This window comes from Mchenga conophoros, linkage group LG1 (genome assembly GCF_057382185.1).
Source record: "Mchenga conophoros isolate Kocher_MC1m ecotype Shallow Benthic linkage group LG1, M_conophoros_male_GT1.1, whole genome shotgun sequence".
In the NCBI taxonomy this organism is placed as follows: domain Eukaryota; kingdom Metazoa; phylum Chordata; class Actinopteri; order Cichliformes; family Cichlidae; genus Mchenga; species Mchenga conophoros.
This window is the reverse complement of record NC_140526.1, coordinates 2,241,437-2,260,562: the sequence shown is the minus strand read 5'-3', so window position 1 is coordinate 2,260,562 and position 19,126 is coordinate 2,241,437. Positions and strand designations below refer to the sequence as shown.

At 47.7% G+C, this 19,126-nt stretch overlaps 2 protein-coding genes across 3 annotated transcripts in view; both read right to left on the bottom strand.

The window, feature by feature from the left end:
* The window catches only part of efl1 (elongation factor like GTPase 1), a 75,417-nt gene extending 62,365 nt beyond the window's left edge, over positions 1-13,052 (bottom strand). Inside the window, exons 1-11 of the mRNA XM_085275653.1 lie at positions 12,465-13,052; positions 11,917-11,984; positions 11,753-11,837; positions 11,217-11,350; positions 10,108-10,245; positions 9,799-10,013; positions 8,991-9,114; positions 4,520-4,599; positions 4,179-4,315; positions 3,958-4,080; positions 3,115-3,214 (exon numbers count right to left, since the gene is read on the bottom strand). Of these exons, the coding sequence (XP_085131779.1) occupies positions 3,115-3,214; positions 3,958-4,080; positions 4,179-4,315; positions 4,520-4,599; positions 8,991-9,114; positions 9,799-10,013; positions 10,108-10,245; positions 11,217-11,350; positions 11,753-11,837; positions 11,917-11,984; positions 12,465-12,555 (1,295 nt within the window). The 5' untranslated portion in view covers positions 12,556-13,052. The remainder of the gene's footprint in view (positions 1-3,114; positions 3,215-3,957; positions 4,081-4,178; positions 4,316-4,519; positions 4,600-8,990; positions 9,115-9,798; positions 10,014-10,107; positions 10,246-11,216; positions 11,351-11,752; positions 11,838-11,916; positions 11,985-12,464) is intronic.
* Positions 13,053-14,180: 1,128 nt separating this feature from the next.
* adamtsl3 (ADAMTS-like 3) overlaps positions 14,181-19,126 on the bottom strand; it is a 197,453-nt gene continuing 192,507 nt past the window's right edge. Inside the window, exons 29-32 of one of the 2 annotated variants that reach the window (XM_085275485.1) lie at positions 18,540-18,744; positions 18,354-18,457; positions 17,360-17,574; positions 14,181-16,519 (exon numbers count right to left, since the gene is read on the bottom strand). In XM_085275485.1, coding sequence (XP_085131611.1) covers positions 16,401-16,519; positions 17,360-17,574; positions 18,354-18,457; positions 18,540-18,744 — 643 coding nt within the window. In that variant the 3' untranslated portion in view covers positions 14,181-16,400. The remainder of the gene's footprint in view (positions 16,520-17,359; positions 17,575-18,353; positions 18,458-18,539; positions 18,745-19,126) is intronic. The other variant, XM_085275550.1, reaches the window with a different exon arrangement.

The window sequence follows — 19,126 nt, the reverse complement described above, 5'->3', positions numbered from 1 at the left end:
GCCTGCTGCAGGCAAAGAGGAAAGAAGCTCCCGCAGCTCATTAGCCGGGACTTTAGACAGGTTTTTCCTTCCAGCCTCACAATATCAGATGGCCTTTCCTTCCTTCCTTCTCTCTCTTTCACATACCTCCTAGTCCTCATCCTCCATGCCTCCTCTGACAGCTTGTCTATATCTCCTTTCCTCTGCTTGCCACTGGAAGTGCACTGCTACAGTTTGCAATTAGGATCAGAACTGTGACAGGAAGCTGAGAGCTGAGGCTGAATCTCTCTGCATCAGAAACGCTGCAGATCAAGAAGATGAAAACAGAGGCGGAGGAATGGAGCATATGCTGTATGCTATATGCTCACAACCCCAAAATACACTCGGCTGATGGAGCGCAGACTGGTGGAGACCCCATCATTAAACCCTCTGAGGATGAGGTGGAAGAACAAAGCTGCGAGTGGCTGCTGGTGATCCTCTGGGTCGACTGATCAGAATCAACTATTTTAAACATTAACATCGACCCACGATTTCCACATTAATGCAACGCAGCTAACAACAACATCAGCCAATCACGTGGCAGGATCGATCCAAGCTGAAATCACAAACCGTGATGAAGAGAAGGGATTAAAATTGAAAACTAGAACGTGTTGAACGTAATAATAGAAGGCACGGTGGTGCAGCGATCAGCACCGTTGCCTCACAGCAAGACGGTCCGGGGTTCTAATCCAACATCTGGCCACAGCCAAAGCTGGGAGTGTGTGTCTGTGTGCGGCTGGGGAGGGCTCCCGTGACCCTGGAAGCGCTCGAAGCGAACGTTCAGGCCCAAAATGCAAAATCATCCTGAACTCAACTGGAAACCTCCTGCAGTCAAAGCTACTCTGTGGCATAAAACGACTCCGGAGCAGCCAAACGTCATCGCATCATCACGTCCTGCGGGGCAGTTGAACAACCGCGCGAGCCCGCTCGTTTCTGACCGTCCAAATGACCCGACACCCAAGCTAATAAACAGGAATGTGCGGAGCGTCTTCGTGTCACACTGGTTAGCTGCTACGATAATTAGTCGAGGAACACTGTAATGGAGTTCACAACATCGCATTAGAGCTTTTTACAGCTTTGCCACAACTGAGCGAATGCAGATCAGTCAGCAGTGCACAATGAGGCAGAGCGAAGACAACGAGTTCACTCTGGCCCATTAATGGCTTACACACATGCTCCACAGGCCAGGCCATTAAACCAACACTGGGACCAACGCTGTAATGACTCCTCGACATCAATCCAAGCCTCCTGTAAGCATCTGCTTCCAATGAGCCGTGGCAGCGATCCACTCCACGCTGCAACTCGTCATCCTAGCCTTTCAAGCTCGAACACAGCTTCGCTATTCATCTCGCTGCAGGAAGTCGAAGACCTTGTCTCCCATCTTCATAAAGGGCTTGAAGACAGATTCGGTGACACCGGGCTTAGATTAATGGGCCAGACATGGAGGAAGGGAGCTGTGTGATGTTAAAGCGCGCTCGCGTCCTAAGGAGAGACAGGCGGGCCAGGATAGGCCATGACGGCTCCATCCATCACTGGCTGTTGGGGGGTTTGTGGTTTACCCTCAGTTCACCTCCGAGAAGGACGCACGGACGGGAGAGGGCCAACAGCTGTGTCCTACCACCAACCCTCCTGGAGTAAGAGACAAACTGGAGGTAAAGGTGCTCCAGCGACGCAGAGGGCACCGCAGGAAGCCAGGCACAGCACGCTCTGACGCTAGCTTCTGCCTCCAGCACGGGAACTGTTCACTCCTCTCTGATAATATACGTGCAGCTAAAACAGAGCAGTTTCCAGATGATGGATGTTTTACAAGGAAACACATTTCCTCGTGTCATTACGCGCTTCTGCTTTCACAGGAAGTATTTTCATCTCTGACTGTGTGCTACAGGAACTGATTTCACAATAAACAGCAAAAATAATCAGCTGTGTTTCTGGAGATGCATTTATGGTCCTCAAAATACAGACAGTGGGCCTTCGTCCAGACACCAAACATCCACGAGGCGCGACAGCAGCGCCACCTACTGGCTACACGCACACACACTCGTTTTCATATCATAGTGAGGACATGTCAGGGACATAATGCTTCCCTGGCCCCAACCACGACCTGTAATCCTGACACCACAAACACATTTTGAGTCTCAAACATGCCTCCAAACTCGTGGGGACGGGCATTTTGGTCCCCACGAGTTTGGTAAACTTTCAATTTTTGGTCCCCACAAAGATATGAATACACACACACACACACACACACACACACACTCATAAAAAAGTAAAAGTAATGATTAAGTAAACAAACAGAAAACATTAATAAATAATAATTACTGACATAGGAGTTTGGAACCTCCTTAAGTTCCTTGAATTCAAGGAATTGCTTGAGTTTTTCTTTCCAAGCTCTTTAATATTAATATTTAAGTCATAAATCACAGACATGTGGGAGGGTGAGACGTGACATCCAGGATCCTCATATATCAGCATCGTTTCCTTGATGTTGCCGTCAGAAACAAAAGCAGCAGAGTTTTAAAAATAAAAGACATTTTATGAATACCTGACCTTTCACGCCTTTAATTTGAGGTCAGAGGTCAGAGGTCGGAGTACTGTGATACTCGTGGTGCCAACACAAACGACTGCCCAGAGACTGCATCAAATGTTTTCGCACTGTTTCCACAGGCTGCATGGAAACGGCAGCTTGACCCGACTGACCTGCAAACTCATCGACTGACCCCGTGTTACTGAGAGTTTATCGCTGTGCAGCGGAGACACTCAGGCTTACATCAGGACGCATTTCTGCTGTGGCGACGCCTCGGAAATAAAACAGGAGCCGCTTGATGCACCAAATATGTCTTAAAGACAGCGACTAGCCGAGCGAGCGAGCAGCGGCTCACACCTGCTCTGCAACGTTGAAGCAGCCGTTTCAAAGGCAATGAGACTGCAGCACTCGAGGTCAGCACCAAGTAAAGTGCTGAAGCTAAAAGGCCACAGGCTGAAATTCTTCTGATGGTGAGGACGCATAAAGCTTCTTGGTGAGAGCTTTGACTAAATAAGTACTGTTTTACTTTCAGTAACACACCCCTGCATGAACACACACAGACACACAGCTACCTCTGTCTGTGCTGAGGAAGGGCCTTGGCGTCCACGGCAAACATCTTGGACACGAAGACGATGACAGGAGCGTTTTCCTCACTCGAACACTGCAGGAATGCTGGGAAACACCAGGAATGAAGGAAAAGAGTCAAACACACAGCGACAGCTGAAAACAGCGAGCTGCTTCAACAACAACACGAAATCCAAACAGACCACACGCCCGACGTTACAGCGCCTCCGTCGCCCTGATGATCACTGCGAGACGTTAACACCACTGACCCACCACACGGTCACTGACAGGTCACTGCAAACAGCTGCTATCAGTGGGTTCAACAATAACTCTTTATAATTACTGATTTTAAGCATCTAATGGTGATTATTAAGGAGCTGTGATCACAGACTGCATGACGAGGCTCCGCCGAATGTCAGATTAGTCTGAAGCGTCTGAAGCCGACCACAACGCAGCCTTAAACAAAGTCAGGCAAATGAAATCAGCTGATGCAGGATCTGAAGGCTGTGCTTCCTGTTTGATACCAACGTGAGGCTGAATACGACCAGGACGAGGCGACAGCGAAAAGAGGCAAAAATATAAAAGAAAGTAAAAACAAATCTATAAAAATGTGTTTGAGCAGGAGGTTAGTAAGAAGACGGCGACTCCTCAGGGCGGGGCCAGCAAAACAGCTGATATGGTGTCAGCAGTCCTGATTCGCTCAGAGCTACACGAGCCAGAGGAGGAGTCACCATCGATCTGCACAGATGATTGGGACGTGCAGAAGCATGCTCACAAAAGAGCTCCTGTCATTGGTTAGAAATCCCAAACAAATACTGCGTGTGCGTGTGCGTGTGCGTGTGCGTGCATACCTGTTTTCAGGTGTTGCGTCTGCTCGGGCAGCGAGTCAAAGCGGCGTGCTCCCACGCTCATCAGCTTCTCCACCCTCTCGGCCGCCATCTCTAACGGGCTGGGGAGCTTCTCACACACCATGGCTGCAGCGCGTGTTAAAGATCACCGAGGACAGGCGGGACAAAGATGTCGTGCTGGCGTCCTGCCGAGGGACGCGCTCACCTCACAGGACAAAGGATACAAAGGACGGCCTGGGAAACGGGTAACCACTGGCTGCAGATGGCAGACAGGAGGACTTTGGGGTCGGAGTGACGCGAGTCTCTGGCCATCACCTTTACCCCGAGTGACGTCACCACCTTCTCCACCTTCTCCTTGTCTCTGGGGATTTAAATAAAGAGAAAGTTCTTCCATTACGGCCGCGGGGTCGGGAACGCGTTCCCACCTGTCCTGAGAACATCACAGCTTCTGTGTGGAAACGTCCTGGCAGCTGAGAACAGTCTGTGGAACATCGCTGCCTCCTCGTGTTTCTTAGAAGGTTATTCATAAAAACTTATTTTACTGAAATAATAAAAGTTAACCAACCTCCTGATGACGACCGCATCATATAAGCTCCAAATGTTATCCAGCACGAGCTGCACGAACAGCGGCTTCTTTCCTTTGGCCTGCAGGGACGTCGCACATGGAGGAGAAAATCTGATCAGTGCAAGGAATCGTTTTCCTACGAGAAACAAAGCAGAGGAGCAAAGACCTCCTGGAACCAGAACCACTCAGGACGTTTGCTGGATTTGCCACATCAGACTTTTTCATTGTGAGTTTTTTCTCGGGCTCTGTGCGTCTTTACTTCCTGATTTATTTTGAAGGTTTTCTGTTTTTGCTCTTTTGGTTTTATTATTGGATGCTGGCCATCGTGCTTCCTGCCCACTACGTGATTTCTGCACTGGTGTCTGGGGCAGCTTTGAAACCTTCCCTATGAAATGGATCATTAATACAGGAGCACCTCAGCCTGTGAGTGTGGACCGTCTGAGGTGCAGGAATCTAAAAGGCCAACATGGCGCGCTGCACGCATCAGCAAACGGGTTCCTGAAGCCCGGAGGCCGGCTCATGACCACGACCTGATTTATTGTCCGCTTTACTCTCTGTGAGCATCATTTCAAACAGGAGCATCTTGTTTTATTCAACAAGACTTCAAACTAGCAAATGAGACCATAAACTGTAAAGTGTTTACTGTAATCAGAGAGCACGATCAGAGGACTTGCCCCCTGCTGGACACTAGACAGAATGCAGGGACCTGCAAAGTCCACTTTGACTGCATTCACCATAAACACTGCACGACTCCACCTTTAAACTAATATTCACTGACTTCATGTCGTTATTCAGGTAACATGTTTGTGCTCTTTTCATTCTATATTTGACGAATGAACAAAGTAACATCAGAGAAGCTCACTGATGCAACACTTCTCATCTACTTCTGCTGAAATCCAGCTTTTACCAGGAACATCAACAGGTGAGCACACTGAAGCCTGTGTGAGCTGTAAACACACACAACACTAAAACATGAGGTGACATATCCATGAAAAGAGGGAAAAAACACCCAAGACACAGGACAGAGGACGTTTTTCTGCAGACACACAGCGACTGCATCCAGCTGCGATTCAGAAGGTCAGCCCACACAGCTCATCCCCATCCTGTGAGTGTGCTGCTAAAAAGCCTCACCGCGTCATTCACGGGCCGGCGTGCCTGTGAATGACGAGCGAGCATGAATAAGAGGTCAGCCCCTCCATCGCTGCTCTGTTTTGCAGGCACTGACGGCTGCAGCGCTGGCCAGACAGAAACACACCAAAACACTCATCATTCAGGGCCCGGGGGGGGGGGGGGCAGCAGCCGAGCGTCTGCTGGGAAACGTGGCCGGTACCAGTCCAATCCAATAAACATGCCGGGTCAGTCGGGACTTCAGCCTCTCGCCGTGCAGGAGCAGAAGAGCATAACACACACTGTATATAAAAGATGGAGAAATCCAAAAACGCTATCACCGACTTTTGTGATTCGACCTCTGTGGCCGTCACCAGATACCAGGAAGTTCCCCCCTAATGGCTCGTTCGGGACCTCGGACACAGATGACCTGCTGTCAGTGCTCGGTGACATCCAAATGACATCCTTGAATTTCACTCTCAAAGCTCCGCCTTCTTGGACGGCCTGTTAGTGCAGTGACCTCACAGCAGCGATATTATTGGTCACATGATGCCATTAAAATGCTCCAACAGCACAAAAACCTTCTGCTCTGATCTTTTAATGCTTCACTGAAAACTTTCCTTTTCCAGTTTCACCTCGATTCATAAATTTCTGCCTTTAACGTGGCTGCACCTGTCAGTTTATGATTGAATGAATATTTTCCTGCTCTGTTTAAGGTGCAATATTAAGAAATAATATAAATTAGAGATGGACCGATCCGATATTACGTATCGGTATCGGTCCGATACTGACCTAAATTACTGGATCGGATATCGGAGAAAAATAAAAAATGTAATCCGATCCATTAAATATCACGAAAGCACCTCACAAAACTTGCAACACGCCGTAACTCACCTCAGAACGTTAGCACGTCGGAGCAGTATGCATCACGTGATAGAGCGGCTGTGGCATGCGGGACCTGTCGGTGGTCTGGATAGCATGTGGAGCTTCGCTAGCAACCCGGCATTTCATCTCCGACAAAGTTATCCCCGAGAGAAGTAAAGCAAGTGTGTAAGTCCATCTCTGAATGTTTGTAAAGCATTCCTGCGTTAAGCTTAACAAGCGATATATGGAGCGACTGCCTCTCCTGCTGCTACTTCAATCATGAAACTGCTTAACGATCAGCTGATCGGCTTTTCTGTCGCGAGTCCGTGTCTCTAGTTTGCTTTTGGCCCACTTTGCACCAGAAAGAGGAAACCAGCGGCTGAACAACAGCAGCACGTTTAAGCTTGATAAGCTGTTGTTAGAATGTATTTAATATTACTTTCTACTCGAGGATCTTTTTCTACGTAGCTGACGCTGGTAACTGTGCAGGGGCGGATCTAGCAAAGTTTAGCCAGGGGGGCCGATAGGGCATGAACAGGGAAAAGGGGGCACAAAGACATACTTTTCTTTATTCTCATTTAAAATGTCGAGCTTTTAATAAATAATTATCTGACACACAAAGTTTTAATTTGATGTAAAATGAATAGAAGTCAATTACTGTATATAGTGACTATTAAGTCTAATATATATACCCTAGTAAGCTATAGTACTTTTTACTTTGGGAAGGTACCATCTGTGCAGTCTGCAATTTTGTTGAAGAAAGATGTTGAATCTATTTAATATTTCTTGAAAAATTATTGATTTCTGTGCATTTTTTTTCACACTGCATCAAATTAAGGTTGATTACGTTGATTAAGCATCATGAGGTGGAGCGTGAGGGGTGGTTCCCTATTTTTTATTTATTTATTTTTGTTGTTGCTGGGAGTTGGAACCCTATTAGTTAGGTTGCTTAATATTTATGCTAAGTACTCTTTAAAATACCAGAATAGGGAGGATGGTGCAGGTCTAAGTTTATTAGATTGATCAGTATTGCTGAACTATGAAATATTTTTTTTGCATACAGGTATAACAGAATAGCTTTAGTGTAGTTGTTGTTTTAAACTTGAGTATGAACTTATACAAAATGCAGCAAGATATTTAAAAAACAGTTTTGTTGATTAAAAAACACTATATCGGATTCATATCGGTATCGGACATAAAAAAGTGGTATCGTGCCATCTCTAATATAAATACAGTTCTAAGTTATTATTTCTTTGCATGTGCACAACACTGAAGTGTGACCTGATGGTGGCACTAAGAATAAAAACACCAAAGGTAATTATACCACCAGTGAGTCGTTTTCACTGCAGGCTAGCTGTGGGTAGAGGTGGGCGGAGCCTATCACCCTGATGCCGTTCACCTGGGCAGGTTGAGTCTTGGTTATTTAAGCTGCCTCCTCAGCCTGAGCCATTTTGGACTCAAATCTTTTTAAAGTGCGACTTCGTTGGTCTCGACTGCGGCGTGCTCGGCTCGGTGAGTACTGGGACCGCCTCTGTGAGAAAGGCTGCTGGGTGTGGCTCCCCCACAGGGTTCTCTGGTTAGGTGGAGTTGGGGTTAATCTCCTTTTAATGCTGCTGTGTGCCCACTTGGCCTGAATGTGGATTATTTGTCTGAATTGCTGCACTTTAAACTTCACCGTGAGACGCACCAAATAAAACATTGACGCATTTAAGTGGACAGGCCGGGTCCAGGTTTGAAGGCCATAAACGTAGTTTAGCATTCACGCTGATCCTGCTGTGTCAGAGTACAAACACGTCTGTTAAGCTGAGCTTAAACCTGCCTGAAGCTTTTAGTCTCGTTTGTCTCGGGAATAAAAGTCCACTTTGAACACCTGGCTTAATGTTGATGCCTCAGTTTAGAATGACAGATGCAAACGACCTCATCGACACGGTGATACCAAAGGCTTCAGCTTCTCATTGTTTTTATACTGGAAACCTTTACATCACAACTTTAACTGCATCTGTCTGTGCTCCCTTTCAGGTGTGCACGTCTGACAGGTGAGGCTGCTGCAGGAGGTGCACAGACACATGCCGACTTTGACAGTTTCAGGTTTTACATGAATTAAACCCTGCTGCAGTGATGTGGAGAACATCATCAGCTGATGTTAAACTGCTTTATTATGCTCGTCTCATCAATTGTGACTCAAAGACCAGCTGATACGGGCAACTTAACGACTTTAAGGTCTTAAAATAAAACCTGACAGCTTTGACTGTTCTCGCCTTTTATTGGCTCGCCAATGATTTCATGACCTGAACGCCGTTTCCTCAGATGGAGGCAAAGCGTAGCTGCCTGTACTCCTGCAGTGTGCTCGCTTGTCTCTGACATTTTTCTGTCCATGTGCAGAAACGTGTCACCTTTACCACGGTCTCAAACACCGCGGTGCTCTGTAGAAACTATCATCCCAGGAAGCTCTGACTGCAGACGTGATTCTTACACCACATAAACCTCCCAGCTGTGTCACCTGAGCTCCTTTCATGATCCTCTTGGCTTTCATGCTGAGGTAGAAATCTCCCCACAGGGTTTTCAGTAGCACCTCCTTCTTGATGCCCATCCTCTCGCTGTAGATGTGAGCAAAATGCCGGATGCTGGAAAACAGAATCAGCCTCCATGAACATCCAGAAGCTTTTTTTTTTTTTTTTTTTTTTTTTCTTTGTTCAAGGCTAACAGTGACACAGACGTGAACTTTAACCCCGGGCTGATCAGCTGAGCAGAGCTGATCAGCCCGGGGTTAAAGTTGTATTTTATATTGAAATTCATGCAAAGTTATAAATCTGGTCAATGTATTTTACTTTGAAAGGCAAACACTCAGCTGGGTCTGTATTCATGTTACATTTAAGAACTGCGCCATCTGCTGGATGATCTTCCTGAACTGCACCCAGCCCACAGGGTGCACACACAACTCTCCTTACTAAACTAAACTGGTGCTTCTCGCCTGCACTCGCCTGTCCTTCTGGTTTGCGTGCACCTTTATTCTGCATGAGGGTTTTAATGAAGACTCTTCCTGCACTGCTGTATATTATGCTTATATATGCACATCTGCATTAAAGGCTCTCTGCACAGAATAATCTGTAACTCCAACAGCACCGAAGCCTGTGCTCAAACCAAACTGTGGCCCTAAAAGTGACTCCGGTCAGTTAATTTACACCAGCATGAATATCATGGCCTCACGAGCCGGCTGAGCCGCGGCACTGGAGTCTTTCAGTTCATGTTCTGCGTCCTGCAGCCTGCAAACAAAGCTTTGCTCCCTCCGTGAATCGACGCCGCCTCACCTGAAGCCCCAGCCGTCGATGGCGCTGGCAAACACCACGTTTCCCTGGTCGGGAGAAAAGTAGAGGTGGGAGTCATCGACCTCTTCGAGCCCAGCGCTCCAGTCGTAAACCTGGTCTCCGCTCGACTTCTCGCCCTCTTTCTCCTCCTCCTCCTCCTTCCCCGCTCGCTCCTCCAGAACTTTAGATGTGAACAAAGTTCCCGTCACGGCGTTCACCTGCAAGGACAAATCACGGCGGTGCACGAAGCGTACGACTCAGCAGGTGTTGGTTAGAGACGGTAAAACGTGGTTGACAGAGCCGGGTCCTCACCTGTTCCAGGATCTTCTTCAGGTGAGTGTAAGCTTCCTGAGACGTTAGCTTCAGCTCCACCACGAGCCGATCAATCTTATTAATGACCAGAACCGGCCGGATGTTCTCCAGCCACGCCTGCCGCAGCACAACCTGGGTCTGACACACACACACCTGCGTTTGAGAGCTCGTGGTGAAACACCTTAGTTAGAAATCAAGACTGCGTCATAAACACAGAAACTGTACTGAAGTACCAGCAGAGGGCGATAACGACGGTTTGGTTTTATTCACATTTCTTGCTGATCTCAGAGAAGCTCACTTCTGATGACAGCGATACTGAGATGGACTGCTGAGGAGTCCCTGTCAGTAAGTGCTGCTGTTAGCATCTGTCAGCCAGCAGGAAAGTGGACCTAACACAGCTGGACTCGTGATGTCTGAAGGCGGGATGATCAGGATGATGATTGAGGTGTGTGTGGGAGAAGGACAAAATGGAACATGTGCAAAAATAGTCGGATATAGTCTGAAAGCTGTCTGTGATGTTTAAATTTAAAGTAACTTATAAGCCGTATGATGACTGTCTCCAGCCACATGTGTAAAACATGACCGGGCAGAACGTTGACGTCCATCTGTCCCTGTACTCAACATGGCGGCTTCACCAAAACTGGCTCCCGCTGCGATCACGGTTCTGCTGATGAAAATGCATCAACTTGTTGGAAGATGTAATTACACACTAACGTGTATTTATGGGCACTTATTCTGTTACATTATGATGATGACCTGAGTGGCTCTGTGAGTATCTCAGGAGGCTGAGGTTCAGCCAATCACAAATCTCCAGTCAAGAATCTAAAACTCGCTCTGGTGGCGGAGAGTCCCAGACTTTTAAGCCCTAAAGGGGATGTGTCCCAAGAGGGTCACGGATAAGAAATCCCTAAGAGGACATCTTAGGGAAAATCTGGGCCTCTCCACCAACTGCTCTTACAGAAGCTTCTCAGATGAGAGGTGGAACATCTTCAAGAAAGTCCAGACGCTTTTCTTTCTGAGCTCCTTGAACTTCCGAAAACCAAATCCACAGTAAATGACATTTCTCGTCCTTAAAGCGCATCTCTGAAACAGCAAGGTAGCAGGTTTACCTGCGGACACACTCCCTCCACCGCATCGACAACTACAACAGCTCCGTCGCACAGCCGGACGGCGGTGGAAACTTCTGAGGAGAAGTCGACGTGACCCGGAGAGTCGATCAGATTCAGCAAGTACTCCTGATCTCCTGAGACGAGGCACACAAACACAGAACGGCAGTTAGCATCAAACAACACATCAGCGTCCAGCACAGGTGAAGGACGACCACACGGGGGCGTTTTTACAGTTAAATTCTGGAGCCTATCACAGCTGTTATAGGGCGAGAGGCGGGGCACAGCCTGAGCAGGTCGCCACCATCACTGAGGACAACACGCAGACAACCACAGCTGTGGGCAGTTTAGAATCACCAGTTAACCCACCGCCACTAACTGCATGTGTTTGGACTGTGGGAGAGAACCCACGCACACACGGGGAGAACATGCACTGGATGCAGAAGCGCCCCCTGCACACAGATACATGAGCCAGTCGGACGAACAGCACGGGGTTAGTCCCGAGGTGAAGTGAACCCCGCCGAACAAAGGAGCGTTACCGTGTGAGTAGTGCAGGGAGATGGCGCTGGACTTCATGGTGATTCCTCGGATCTGTTCATCCTCCCGGCTGTCCAGATACCTCAGCTGTGAAGATACAGCAAAGAAGAAAGAGTGAGAAACCTGCTCCGACCTGCCCAAGAAACTGCAGCCAACAGTCACTAACCTTCCCCGCCAGTCGACTGGATATGATGCCATTACTCGCCACTAAGCAGTCCGCCAGAGTAGTTTTACCTGAAAACAGGCAGAAACTTAAAAAAGACATCCTGGCAGAAACCCTCAGGAACAGAATCAGTGTTTAACACTTTTAAATAAATGAATACAGAACATCTGTAAAATGTGAGTGTTAATAAAGCTTCAAAGTCTTGAGTAGTATAGCTGTAATTAGATATGAGAACACAGTGATGCTGCCGATGTCAGTCACTTTATACATCACGCCAAATCCTGCATCCCTGTGTGTGTGTGTGTGTGTGTGTGTGTGGGGGGGGGGGGGCTGCCACTCAGCAGCTGGCTGTAAGTAAATAAAGTGTGCCGAATATTAACTTGGGCACTAACGATTAAAGAGCTCCCCTTCTTCATACTCTACCTGCTAGGCAGTCCCGCCGAACAGCAATTCAGTTAAATCTTCGATCGAGTTTGGCTCGTTGTGCTTGTTTATCCTCCCACAGTGACTCACGTGAGAACTGAGATAAATGTTAAATAACTTTGACCCACCGTGATCAACGTGAGCCAGGATGCACAGGTTCCTGATGTTGGCTGGGTTTCTCTGCAGGGAGATGATCTTCTCCAGGCTGGTGTGTCCCATCGTGAACACCGACAACAAGCCCACCTTCACCTGCTAATGATGTTAGCCACAGCGCCAAAGCACGGACGGACCAACGGTCACCGGTTGGACCTGTCAGATAAGTCCCTGAAACACGGAGTGACGAGAATGAGAGCCGGCAGCGGAGGAGCCGCTAACTCTGCGGCTAACCACCACAAACTCCTCAAAAGAGGAAGAGGAGGAAGAGCACACTTCCGCTCTAAAGCAGCGACGCGACGTCCCGGGAGTCTAAATCAAGCCAAACGCACAAACCGAGCCGTGAAAAGCTCGCATCTTACAAACATGTGGGGGACACCCGACTCGCGTTGTTTTCCCGGAAGTTGATGCTGCACTTTAACCACGCCCATTGGCATACGTCCTAGCTGCGTTCAGGAGCATTTGGGGAAAAAAGAGCTTCGTCCTGGAGCCGCTGAGTTCACGCGCCGCCTCTCAAACCAAGTCAGCATTTAAACGGATGTAAACGTCACGGAGGATGTATGGAGGGCCAGGAGTGACAAAATGAATTGATTGAATACGCCATTAAATAATTAATAAATGTTTCGTTTATCAATTCGAATTGGAATTAATTAAATCTTTCAATAATTAATTAAATGCCTATTCATTTAATTTAAAACATTTAATAAATTATTTATTTCTAACTTTTATTGACTCAATTATTTAAAAATGTATTTATTCATTCAGAATTAATTCTGACACTAAATGGAAATTCACCTGAAAAGAAAAAAAAAAACCCTGCTTGCCCCGACCCCCGCCACCAGAAATCTGAGAAATTCCCATTTTTAAATACGACTTTTCCAAAAGTTCTTATATAAAGAACTGATTATGATGTAAAACACAGAATAGGTAGAATAATGCAGAGTCACAGGAATATTTCTAAAATCACTTTTCATTTATTACATAACTGCTTCTTTTATACTGCTGACTACAGACTATTATTATAAACACGGACACAAAACATATCAATGATCAGCGGCTGGAGGCACTTCCTGTGAGTTATCTCGTATGTTGGTGGTGTGTAGATACCAGTTAATATATAATCTGATTTGGGACAATCTGTTTTTTTAACACACTTCTTGCTCTAACTCACGTATCACCCAGAATGTGTCATGACCCAGCTGATAATGGTTTCAATGATGATAACGGCTAAAAACGTCATAACCAGTGTAAACCATCTAGACTCACCTCTGCAGGCGCCGTTGTAGATATCATAGGAGGGGGGGGGCAATAAAATTTAAAAGTGAAGAAGAAGAGCTGGGATTTTTTTTTTTTTTTTTTAAAAGCTTCACATTCACCAAACTTTCAGACAGGAGCGGGTCTCTCTTTGTTTCCAACAAAAACGTCTTTTACTCCCAAAACATGATCAGGAATTAGAAGTTTCTATCTCACACACAGAGGGTTGTGAGCCTCTGACACCATGTGTACACCTGTTGATGATGCCTCAAATTGTGCCCCCCCCCCTTTATGTTCCTTTCCCAGTGAAATGTGTAAGTTTCCTTTAAAGCCCCCTTTTCCATAACACACCAGCAAAGATGGTGTGGGCCACTCGCCCTGAAACACCTGAATATCACTTGATGTGGACCCGTGTCTGAGTCAGTGACAAACTCTCATCGCTCTCTGGGAACATTTTTATTTTCAAATGCAAACAAAAAGCAGCTCAGCAGTCATGAAGTGATCAAACGGTCTTTATTCCTTTGCACTGTCACCTGAAGCATATTTATGATTTGTCGCATGTTCTTTCAGCCAAGCTGGAAGTCCGCAAGCAGCGCGATGCCGTCACATCCGATTGGCCGTACCGTGCAGTCATCAGCAGCCAGAGAGAAACACTGAACACGTTAATGAGTGGTCTGTCACAACGGAGCAAGAAAACATCACATGCAAATCAAACTAGGCGAGGGGCAGCGAACGCACCACCTGATCAACGTACACAATACGAGTGCTTTATATCCTAAACAGGAGTTAAAAATACAACAGGAAGTAAGAAAATAAAGGCCTCGCACAGTCTACACTCAGAGTACGATATTGCACTTAGAACACAGTATATACAGGACACTGTACAATGCAGCACGTCGGTATGATGACCTGTACAAAGGTAACATGAGCAGACCCCGTCGGTGGAAATCAGTGTGGCGCTGGTGTCTTAGTGTGAGCTGAAATTATTCTACAAAGCTTTGTCACGGCTGAGGATCAGAGGCGGGTTAGAACATCCGTGCTTAGGCAAACTGAAGCTCCACCAGCAGCAGAAACGTGGTATCACCAAAAAACTGCTCATACTGTGTGGCTCTGAGGTTCAGGAAGCATCCCTGTTTACCGATTTAGAAGAACAGCTGTGGTGGGTTATCACAGCTGTGCCCACACAGAAGCTGTACATGAAAGATGGAACGAGCTTCTCCGTCTTAAACCTGCGTTGTTTGTGTTGGCCAGCAGGGGGCGAATCTTCTGGTTGTAAAGTAAATCTGGGTGGAAATGAGCCCACAGTCCACTGATGAGTCCGTGGCCTCGTCACTACTTTGATCTTTCATACTTATTTATTGTATTGATACTTTATAACTGAGGAGCCAGAACCTCACGTCACTACATGTCACGTTAATGAGTCAGTGGGCGGTGTCACGGTGGTGACGTCCATCTTTTGTATACAGTCTGTGTTGTGAAGAGGTTGGGTCGGACGCTCTTCACCTTCAGACTGCTGTGATTTGGGTCCATAAAAAGAAATAAAACTGAATTAAAAATCTGTTTACTTTCTGTAGTCTGGTTTTATTTGTGCTGAAGTGAATATTTATTCTATTTCAAGCAGCTTTTTTCATTACTTCTTAATTTTGTTACAGTATTTTACTGGTAAATTATAAAGACGATACTTTCAGTAAGGCTTCATATAAATTCTGTCTTATTTAACTTTATTTTCCTACATCTCGGCTCACTTATGGAGACATTTCTGCTGGACTGAATCGACTTGTTTAAAAAAAAATGTTGTAATAAGTAAAGACTGAACCACGGCTTAGATCAGTAAAGAAATCAAACAAGCACCGAACACTGAAGCTCATCCCAGAAACAAGTGCAGGATTTTAAAGGCAATGCTTTAAAATGATTTCATGTTCAAAGAAAACAAGAATTCAGTGTCAGTCGAACTCATCAGGATGGAAAAGCTGGGAAACTTGGACTCTGGTGAAGGAATGAGCAGCTGAGGCACGGCGACACCGATGTAACGGCAGGGCCCGATTAAAGGACCGCTCCAGTTTCTTAGCAGCCGAGTCAGTTTTGACCCTCGCGTCTCGCTCGGACACCGTCCGTGTCACTCGTCCGGCTTCATTAACGTTCACAGAAACGACGCCGGGAGCAGAAACGACCCGAGCTGTAACAAACTGGAACTTCCTTTTTTCTGTTTTTAACTGTGTCGTTTTATAAAAACATTTTTGAAGAATTGCACAAATAAATAAAGAGATCAGAGACAGAAAAGCGCGACGCTGCAGAGGCGTCACGTGCTGCTGGCAGACCGACCGTCTCGTTGACAAGAAAACACGCTTCTTTAAATCTCACGGGAAACTAGCTGTCTGTGTAGGAAAATCACAAACTTTATTTGATCCACATAGTGAACACTTGTCTTCATGTTACAGTTTAGTCCAGATCAGAAAGTCAAGCCCGCTCGTCCTGTCGTCAGATTTCCTTTCAGTTTGTGAAAGATTCACGCTGAAGCTCGTTGGGGTCGGCGTGCACTCACGGGCTGTCCGTCTTAGTCTTTGCTCAGGCTCCCGCCTCCTGTAGACCCATCTGTGTGTGCGTGTGTGTGTGTGTGTGTGCGCGTGTGTGCGTGCGGTTAAAACCTTCCACCGCCACTAGGTGGAGTCAACGCCACGCAGGCATGAGCTGCAGCATCTCTGTTTGTACGTGTCCACATGGCACAGCCTCAGCCTCCTCACCACACTGCAGTACTGGGTGGTGTCCTCGCATTCACCTGCAGGAAGAAGCACGATGAACACCTCATCTCACATTTAGCACCGTGAAAAACATTACAGGTGTGTTTCTGGAGGTTTTAGGTTTTCGATGGTGCAGATTTCAAGGTTCTCCAAACGACAGGGAGGCCGTGCGCGCCCACAGACTCCTCCTTATCTTGTTTTGCTATAAGTTGTGACCACCGTGCCTCACAACACTCTGAACAGAAGTTTGGATCCTTCTCACGTTAAACACGGTGCATCTTTTTAAGGACACAAACTCCAACACCTGACTCGCTCTAAGTCACACTGAATAAAACATTAAGCCCATCCACCCATTTTCTTCTGACGGGCCGACGGGGCTGACGCAGTCTGCACCCAACCTAACGCCACCACCTGCATGAGGCGATCGATACGTGTCGATATCGAGCGAAGCTCAAAAACAGGAAGGTTTTTCATTTTTCTGAACGTTAGCGGGTGAAAATGACGGGCTGAGGGCAGCTGTGAGTTTTCTGACACTGACATCACCTCGTGAGCCGCTGACAGCGCGGCCCGCGTCCAGGATGTCGTGACGTACGAGGAGCGCCGCCGCCGGTGATTAAAATGAAGCATTTAACATTTACTGATTGTCATTCAGAGCTGCTGGTTTGCTCCAATCAGCCTGACTGTGCAGCGCCCGAAGCCCACAAAGGTGAAATTCATCTGCATAAACTTTTACATGAAACTTTAAGAAACCTTCAGGGTTTTTTAGCGGTTTGAATAAAACAAGTCCAACGTGGCCGATCGCACACGCCACAGGTCAGCTGTAGGTTTACGTATTTAACGGCTTCACCTAAAGAGCGCAGGACGCGGCGCAGACTTACTCCCACAGGTGGCGGTGTTGCAGTGCTGCCAGGTGGAGGGTCGCTGGAGCCAGGCGCAGTGCTGGTCGGCCAGAGTCCGGCCGGTCTTGCTGTGAACGCAGTCCACCCTGCGGGACTGGAAGCCACTCCCACAGACCACGGTGCACGCTCGCCACGCACCGGGACGCCACTGAACATCGCACAGGTCAGAGGAACAGTTGCGCACGGACACCGGTCTGAAAGAGAGACTGGGAGTTATTGATGGGATTGGTGATGAATTCTGATGGTGTCAGTCTGATCTGCCCGACGCTCGGCAGGAAGAAGAAGAAAACAGGAAGGTAGCAACGGTTCGATCCAGCAGCTGCTTGCCAGCGTGCCCGAGCACATCGTGAGCCAAACTAACGGCAGCGTGTTTAGCTTTACGGGTTTGAGGTCTCTGTAGAAGAGGAGCAGCTCTGATCACATGGTAGGTACTCAGTTTACTTGTTCCTGGTGGCTGATGGACTCCATCATGGCTGCTCTTTGTCAGTGATTCAGCTGGTGGGTGGAGGATTCTGCGGTCTCAGGTTTCGGAGCTCCGCCTCACACTGGGATTGCCCCGAGCGGTCGAGTTCAGGCATCTGACACCGAGGGGATCAGCAGACGGACGGACGATCTGTTGCAGCAAAGAAGCTGACTGTGAGCAAATCTGTCACATCGCCGGCTGATCCGTGTTCCCGCCCTCACATATGGCGGCGAGATGTGAGCAGCGACCGAGAGAACGAGGCTGTGGTCGGTCAGAGTCGCTGCTCCTCCACCTGACTGGGGTGGCGAACAGACCCAGGACACATAATAAGAAGAATACGACGTTCAATAAAAATGCAGTGCTGGTAGATAATAGCGCTCAGTGTATATACTATAACAACACACACCTGCAGACCGACACAGGTAGAAGCCAGAGTGACGCACAGATCGAACAGTTTGGGAACATTTCAGTTGTATGAAAGAGTCATTTGGTGTCTGAGCGCGTGCGTACCTGCTCCGGAGGTCACAGTCTGTGTAGGAGGAGCCGTTGGCGTGCTGGCAGACGACCGATCTCTTCTGCAGGGTGGTGGTGGGGCCCAAACACCTCCCCGAGCACTAAGATTCAAACAGTCACAGCTGAAGGCGACTTGCCTACACCGTGTCACGTGCACATGTCTGATTAAACGTCTGACTCTACCTTCCCCCACGGACTGGTCACCCAGACGGGGCAGTTATTGGCGGAGCACGGCTCCGTGTCCGCCGGCCGACTCGTCCCCTCGCAGGCGGCCGCCGGCAGCGTTCTCGCCGCACCTCCGGCGTCGAGCTGCTGACACGTGACCCGCCGCTGCTTCTGGCCGGCGCCGCATGAGGCCGAGCACTTTGACCACTCCGACACCGACCATCTGACACGAAGACAGCGACACACGAAGCACACAAACGCAATAAAAAGCTTCAAATGAAACTCCGTCCAAACATTTCGTCTCTTCCTGGAAAGAAGAATCTGTCAAAGCTGCGCTCGTCTCGTTTTAACTCCTCTCAGGCTCCTCCCGAGGAAACCAGGGGTGACAAACTACAGGAAAAGGCGGAACGATGGGAATCCTGAGGCTGTTATGCTGCCATCTTTGCTGGCACAGTCCAGGTCCTCTTAAGAGGAAATGTCACTGAAGAAATGTATTCATAGATAAAAATAGATAAAAATCACAAAGTGCTTCACAATAAAACCAGAAATCTGAATAAAACAATGAAAATTTATTAAAAGCTCGTTTGTATAGAAATGTCTTCAGC